General features: G+C 49.5%; 1 protein-coding gene across 2 annotated transcripts; it reads right to left on the bottom strand.

Annotated features, from left to right (window-relative positions):
- Positions 1 to 1033: 1033 nt before the first annotated feature.
- Positions 1034 to 7039, bottom strand: LOC123429355 (beta-glucuronosyltransferase GlcAT14A-like). 2 transcript variants are annotated; one of them, XM_045113404.1, is made up of 4 exons: positions 6259 to 7039; positions 6080 to 6170; positions 5830 to 5960; positions 1034 to 1812 (listed from the first exon to the last, which is right to left on the bottom strand). In XM_045113404.1, exons 1-4 carry the CDS (start codon positions 6785 to 6787, stop codon positions 1229 to 1231), a joined length of 1335 nt encoding a protein of 444 aa, XP_044969339.1. In that variant the 5' UTR covers positions 6788 to 7039; the 3' UTR covers positions 1034 to 1228. The 2 variants fall into 2 exon arrangements, with proteins under 2 accessions (XP_044969339.1, XP_044969345.1); XM_045113410.1 differs by having other exon boundaries at positions 6080 to 6155; positions 6259 to 7038.
- Positions 7040 to 7919: the final 880 nt, after the last annotated feature.

Below are 7919 nucleotides of genomic sequence, written 5' to 3'. Positions count from 1 at the left end.
CAACTAGGAGCTCCTGCGGCGATGAGTGAAGGACGATGCCGGGTACTACAGTCGTGGCTCGTTGCCTCCCTCGATGTGCGCGAGGACGGCAGAGAGAGTTCCCCCGGCCGCGCCCCACCATTGACGACGACCCTCTGAGTTGTGGCGCCCCTCTGTGTTGGGCCGCCGTTGATGGACGCTAGCTGCTCGACGTGGCGTTGCCAGAAGTACACGGTCCACAGCGTGTGGTTGTCTGTCGCAAAGCATGGTTGTTCGCGCGAGTGCTCCGGTATAGCGGCCTGAATCACCTTGATCTCGGTGGGGAGTTCGGTGTCGGAGTGCGGCGAAGGCACACGGACGCCGCCAACGCTTAGCGTCATGCACCCGGTACGCGCATATTGGGCGGCGTTAGGTAGTTCGGCTCCTGCAGCAGGCGAGCTTCCCATTCATGCACCCAGCGATGGCCGAAGCCGTTGGCCGTCGCCCCTTCGTTGGGAAACCTCTCTGTCATGGCGCTTCGCTCGAGATTTTGGAAGAGAAGATATGGCGAATGTGCGCAGCGGCGAAGGTCGGTTTTTATCGCGGTGAGATGGCGGGAGCGGTGTAGACGCGTGGTGGGAAAGGGCGGGAACGCGCAGCGGGACAGGATGGAGACGCACGACGATGGCTCGCCGTCACTGCGCCACGAGTCCTTCATCAATGGAAACCAACGTCAACATTGAATCGCGCTATAGTGGGGGCGAGGTCATGAGGATGACGAAGCACAATCACTGGCTCGATGGGCACATAGAGGGAATCTGACGCGGTTTGTTGTCGTACCAATTATCTTTCCCATGATGCTCCCGGTCGCTCCAGTGTGCTGGGTTTGGTGTGGATCCACTAGCGTTAATTTTGGCTTGAACCGGTAAAATTTAGGCTTGTGGAAATGTGACTGGGCGTTTTTTTTTTCAACGACGGTAAATAAAGGCGCGAGGGGCTGTTGGGTGGAGATGCTTTAAAGAACAAGCCAGTCAACAGTTGTTTCCAAAAAAAAAGTCAACAGGTAGAAGGGTGATCCTGCCAAATATGTAATCGTGTTAGGCCATGAATTACTGTTACATGTCCTCTGTTTTTTTTTTTGAATAATTTCGGTTGCTTTGCACCATCTCAGCCAATATTGCCGTAACTTGGCATCCTCTTTTCTCTTTCTATATATACATGACACGGTTGATGGGATCATCAGAGTTAGACCACGTGGTAGAAGCGTGGATCACCTACACTGCTGCTTCCTGAAGTTCCTTCCAGACAGCATCTTGTTGAGCATGACCCTGAGCCTTCTTGACCCAGCGCCGGGCTTGATGGCCCCCTTCCTGCTGGGCTCCCAGGGGTTGGAGCACAGCCCCACCTTCCTCTCCGAGCACCACCCGCCGTAGCTGAAGAACCGCCCGCCGTGCCTAGCAGCAGAGGCAGAGGCAGAGGCGGCGGGATCATCATGGTCGTGGTCGTGGGGCGGCGGTCGGCGCTTGAGGATCTCCCGGTCGATCCTGTCGAGCACGAGGTCACCGTCCCTGAACTTGCGGGCGAAGGCGGCGCTGCTGAGCACCATCCGGCGGTAGTCCTTGGGGCCGAGGTAGAGCGGGTGCTGCTTGGGCGGGGTGTCCCACCGGATGAAATGCAGGTCGCTGTTGACCGTGGCGTTCCGGAACTCGCGGGAGTTGCAGGCCACCGTCTGGAAGTAGAACTCCGGCGACGAGACGAGGTTAGCGTGGTAGAGCAGCAGCGTCCGCGCCAGGTTGTCCCACCCCACCACGCAGTACTCCGCGAAGCCCCGCGACAGCATCGTCCACGCTGACCCTGCACATGCACATAGTCCAATCACTGGTTTATTCCCAAATAGTTCTATCACATGGTACTAGTTTTTTTAAGAGCAAGTACAATAGAGTATGGATATAAGTCATTGTCATATTATTTATAATTCATTTTATAGTAACATGTATAATAGTTTATTGAAAAGGTGTATTATTTTTTCATTATATACCCATCTTTCGTACTCATAAAATGGCTAAGGCTCTGTTTGGAACCACCCAGATTATATAATCCAGTTTTTATAATCTATTATGTCTCTAAACAGGACAGCTTATGGTGTAGATTATAAAAACTAAATGGCTAGATTATTAAAAACTCATAATCTACTCTATACCAGCTAAAATCAGATTATGGATTGCTAATGACCCATTACCCTTATAAAGTTGGAGATAATTATATTCCTACCACCGCCACCCTTCTCTTTTTTCAAAGAAACAAACAAAGGACAGACAGGTCATTATGCAATGTAAAACTTGGATTACAGTTTATATAATCTGGCTTCCAAACATGTCCACCTAGATTATTTTTATAAACCAGATTATATAATCTATCTTCATAATCCAGATTATCATAATCTAGTATGGTTCCAAACAGGGCCTAAGGCCCTGTTTGAAACCAACCAGATTATATAATCTGGTTTTTATAATCTATTGTATTTCTAAACAGGACAGTTTATATTGTAGATTTTATAAACTAGATGACCAGATTATTATAATCTCATAATCTCCTCTACCCCAGCTAAAATGAGATTATGAATTACAAATGACGTGTTATCCTTGTAAACTTCAAGAGACGCAATGCCACCGCCACTTTCCTATTTTTCCTTGTATACTGAGGACAAACATGTCATTGTACAATTTAAAAGCTGGTTTACAGTTTATATAATCTGGCCTCCAAACATGCCCATCTGGATTATTTTTATAAACCAAATTATATAATCTATGTTCATAATCCATGTTCGTAATCCAGATTATTATAATCTATTATTGTTCCAAACAGGGCCCAAGAGCACGTAATTGAGTCTATTTACCTTCTCTTTCCTCTAACTAAACAAAAATATATTAATTTATTTTTTATAATCAGTTGACTTAAATCTATTATACTTGCTCTAAATCGAATTTGACACTAAAACCTTTTGTTTTTTGTGACGCTGTTGCCATCAAGAAGAGCAAAATTGTCTGGTGGTAGTGCCCGCACGATTGGATGTCGGCAGGCATACCTGCCGTTTCTTGGAAGCAATCGACCATCAAAGCAAAAAAAAAGTACTCGAGCTTTTGCTTCGCCAGCACATCCGCGGTTCGCTGTGCTACCTGAATGGTGTAAGAGCATCTCTAACAGCTGCCCTATATAGGGTTAAAAACGGTCTTCAACAGTTACCCTATTTTAGGCACTTGGCAAAAAAAATTAGGGTAGTGATCTATATTTTGTCCAAGTGTTGTAAATATGAGGCAGCTAGCCAACTGCCCATATTTTCTGACCACACGCGCGGGCGTCCAACTGCCACCGAAAGATTCCCGCCCCGCCGCGCACCAATAAATCCTCACCCCAGCCGCGCGCTGCCGCACCAAATTCGGTGCCGCCTGTCCACCTCCCGTCGCGCCAACCACCCGCCGCCGTTCCCCCTCCCCCCAATCGTCGCCCCCCAATCCCCCCCACCCCCGCCACCGTTCCCCCTCTTCCGCCATGGCACCGCGCCACCGCCCGAGCTCCGGCTTCTTTGGCGTGCGGGAGCGCCCCTCCGGCCGATTCGCGGCGGAAATCACCGCCGACGGAGTTCGGTGGTGGATAGGGACATTCGACTCCGTCGAGCTCGCCGCACGCGCGTACGACGCGACGGCGATACGATTCAGCCGGCCGCGGCGGGACGTCAACTTCCCCGACACCGAACGCGAATACGCGCTGTGGCTGGCGCCGCCGATGCACTTCGTCGACGTCACGGACGAACACGAGCAGCGCCGCCAGCAACGGCGCGCGCGCACGAACCTGCGGGCGGCGCAGATCGACGAGCTCCGCATGGAGACGCTTTGCTGCGACTACCCCGAGCTCGTGCAGGCGGAGCTCGACTTCTTCGCCGGGCGAAAGAAGAAGAAGACCGCCGCCGCCCGAGCTGATGGTGCGGGTCGTCCGCTCCACGTCGCCGCTGCCGAACCGCATCAATGTCGGGTCCTCGTCGTCGTCGTCGCTCGGCTCCTTCTTCTGGGACTCCGACTCCGACGCGCATGTCCTGGACTAGGCCCCGCCGCCGATTAGTCGTCGTTAGGTTAAAATTAGGTTTAGTTTTATGGTCGTTCTGTTGTTCGTTCGTCGAACTTGTATCTGCTATCTGTCGAAATATAGCCGTATGAGTTTAAATTTCGCGTTGGAGATGCGTTTGGGGCAGCTATTGGAGCAATGCACTGCCCTATCTTGGTCTGCTGGTAAATCAACAGATGTTTCGCTGTCCTATACTGAGATTTTGGCTGCCCTATAATCAAAAAATTGCTGCCCTATCTTGGACAGCTGTTAGAGATGCTCTAACAGGAGCACACAAAATATAGCATTGGAAATAATGGGAGCGATCATCTTCTCTGATTCAGATCTGTCCGCTCCTGCTCCATCCGTTGACCAGATGGGGTTTCAGATAAGATTCCTTTTATGCCAATTTCGTCCATAGTAGTCCACCGTCCTATATACGCACCCCAGAGGTCAGTAGCACTCGTGACGTCACGTCTCGTGTACTACTCCCTCCGATGTCTCAACTTACAAGGATAGTTCTAGATTAAGAATTAACTAATTAAATATGTATTATATGATAAAATATGTTTAGAAACTACAACCATGTAATGATATAATTTGTGTGACATATAATATAAATTTAGTTAATCAAATCAATAATGTAAAACTATGTGCAAGTCCTGTAAACTGAGACCGAGAAAGTAATACTAGTAGTATTTGCTTATAGACATCCCGCAAAAAAAAAAGTATTTGCTTATAGACGACCAGTTGAAGTCTCCGAGCCAACAAACAGGCGGTACATGACAGTAAGGCCAACTTTAACACGTGATCCCATTTTATCCGTCCCTGTTCGTCCCTGTTCGTTCTGACCAAAACAGATAAATGACGCGGCCCAACGCACGACTGCTTCATCCCATTACCTACGCCAAACATGCGTTCGATTTGTGTCCACGCGGACATCGAACGGACAGGCACGCGTTTGCGGATCGTCGCCTCGGACACGCATGGCGGCCACCCACCTATCTGCATCACCCAAACTTAATGCACACATGCGACAGACTGTCAGCCACACATTAAGCAGCCGTCGTCTTCTTAAATTGGTCATCATCCCCGCAGCGCAAAGAGGTTATGCAGGCGCCATCGCAGCCGGCACAGCAGGCGGCTCCGCCAGCCCACCTCTAACAGCCGGACGTCCATACCTCTAACAGCCGGACGTCCATAACAGCCACCCCCATATGTCGACCTCACCGACAAGGACGACGACAAGGAATAGACGCTGGCCACGACAGGGAACGACGGCCACGAGCGATGGTGACGGCTCTTTTTTATCTTTTCTTAATGTTTTAACTTATCTTGTTTATATTTAATATGAGAACTTGGATAATGTAAACGTTTTAATGCTTGCGGCAATATTTTTGAGTTGTTTTTAATGTTTTTATTTGGGGTTTTGATGGGGTTTTTTTTTTGCGTGCAAACAAACGGATCGTTTGGGTTGCGACTGACCCGTTGGACTCGCACGACCGCAAGCGAACGGTCATGTCCGTTTTTCTGTCTCAAACGGATGAATCGCAATGTTGCGTGGAGTTGGCGCATCGCCATCACATGGACACCTCAAAATAATGGTACGGGGCTCGTACCTATCATCAACCATTGACTAAAAACGTTATGCTTATCGGTAGCCAACACAAGACGCATACTACTACTAGTACTACAGTACTTGTCTAGCATTTCTTGCAGGTTGGAGAAATGTTTAGGTGCTGAGATCAACGGCGTGGCGGAATGGAATGTTACCGGTGAAGAGCTTGAAGGCGGTGGGAAGGCCCCTGCGGTTGGTGGTGATGTTGGGCGACGGGCGGAGGAGCTCGGAGCGGTCAGCCTCGTACAGCGCCGTGTCCAGTATCACCGGCCGCGCCCGCTTCTTTCTGCAGAGCTACCGCGTTTCAAATTCCACTAAATACTCTCTTAAACTCAACCATCTGTCCATCCATGTCTTGTCCGTCAAATTTCTTAAATAAAGAATAAACTGGTTAGTGGTCCTTACATCTTCCAGCCAAGGTGGCTGGTGTGCTGTATGAAGTTGAGATCCCTCGGCAGCCGCGAGAAGGCCTCCATCAAATCTGCAAATAACCAAACTGAGAATCACAAATTGAGAATCCACACACAGAGACAGTAGCATAATCGCAGTCGCGGTGGAGATTAGTTGGGGGTGCGGATACGGACCGTCCTGTGTGACGAGTGGGTAGTCGGAGGCGCTAAGGTTGACGAACCAGTCCCAGCGGCGGCCGACGCGGAGGAGCACTGCCATGGCGTGGAGAGTGGTGGACAGCATGGTCGGCCCGCGGTAGGTGACCAGGTTGGGCTTCCCCACGATCCACACGTTCCCCACGCGTCCGTACACGGGCTGCCCGGACACCAGCTCAGCCAGCCGACGGTGCTCCTCGGCGGGGGCCTCGCGGTCCAGGTGCAGCAGGTAGCTGTTGGCCGGGTGGTACAGTGCCGCCAGCAGCCTCGCCGCTCGCTCCGCGTCCCCCGTCGACGCGGAGATGAGGTACGCGAACGACACCGGGTAGCCGCCGCCGTCCTTGGCCGCCGCGAGGAACGGCCACTCCTTGGCGGACGACGGGCCGAGCCTGCCGCTGGTGAGGAGGATCCAAGGGAGAAAGAGGATGGAGACGACGAGGAGCGCAGTGAAGACGGCGGAGATCGCCACCTCCCTGCCGCCGCGCATCGGCAGCCCCCGAATCCTCATCGACGCGCACGCAACTAGTACTATCAATCCCTCTTCGTGCGTCTTGCTTCGACCAATCTGGCCAAGTTTCTTTCTCGTTGTTGAGTGAAAGTAAAGTAATGACAGCGGACGCTGTTCTCTTCCCCCTGCCCTGAGATCTAGTAATTCCTGTTACGGGGGAAAGGTGAACAGTGACCGGCGGGAGGCAACTCGAGTTTGGTGCTGGAGGCTGGAGGCTGGTAGCTCTGCTGGAAGTGGCTCGTGGTTGGTCTGAGGCGGCGGGATCGGGTTGGAGGGGAGGTCGTTGTCGGCACGGTGACACGACTCTGGGTGAATGGTCAGTGGGACCAGGCAGGAGTTTTTTTTTTAGAAAAAGTTTAAAACAAACCTTAAAATTGTAGGCGAAAGCTAAATCAAACCTGAACTTTAAATTCTTGAAATTGGCACTCTAAAATTGTAATCCCGGTCTATTTTAAACTCTAGGTCCATTTGACACACCAGCATTCTGACAATACCACAATCCCGAACGAATAACCTGCTAGGCTACCACTCTCATAGACAGAATTTGGATCGGCCCACTAACAAAAAGAATTTACGAAGTTTAAAAAAGTTTGTGCATTTTTAAAATTGTTCAGAAGCTAAAAATATTTATGTTCTCTATTTTTGTCACAAATATATCGCTTTTTTTCAAAAAAAATGTGGGATTTTTTAATTTTCCGTATTTATAAAAGATGTTCACAATTTCAGAAAAATCACATTTGGCAAAAAACATTCAGAAATCCAACAGTTTTTCACATGCTATGAAAAATATTCAGATTTTCAAAATCGGTCAATATTTTTTAAATAATGTTTTTGGAATTTCGTAAATAATGTTTTTTATAAATGTTTCGGATTGTTGGCTGTAGGCTCAACTCGGCCGGCCCATCAGACATGAAGCGAGTTTTTTTCTTAAAGCACGACGTAAAATCTTCCTTTCTTTTTATTAACGTGCTACATAATGATTCCAAAACAAAAATAACAACCATGGAGTCGAACTTGGGACCTGGCACGGTTGATCTCATTCTGCTAGGCATTACACCAGACGACTATGCCTAACATAATTGAAGGTGCCGAAATATTTAATTAAAAACCAAAGCATCGAACTTTGAAAACA

This window comes from Hordeum vulgare, chromosome 1H (assembly GCF_904849725.1).
Source record: "Hordeum vulgare subsp. vulgare chromosome 1H, MorexV3_pseudomolecules_assembly, whole genome shotgun sequence".
Classification (NCBI taxonomy): Eukaryota; Viridiplantae; Streptophyta; class Magnoliopsida; order Poales; family Poaceae; genus Hordeum; species Hordeum vulgare.
This window is presented reverse-complemented; position numbering and strand designations above follow the sequence as displayed.

Coding starts and splice junctions, on each gene's coding strand:
- LOC123429355 (XM_045113404.1), bottom strand. CDS start 6,787: ATGAGGATTCGGGGGCTGCCGATGCGCGGCGGCAGGGAGGTGGCGATC. Junction 5,961..6,079: donor AGCCACCTTGGCTGGAAGAT/GTAAGGACCACT, acceptor GTAGCTCTGCAG/AAAGAAGCGGGCGCGGCCGG. Junction 1,813..5,829: donor CGCCTTCAAGCTCTTCACCG/GTAACATTCCAT, acceptor GTGCATGTGCAG/GGTCAGCGTGGACGATGCTG.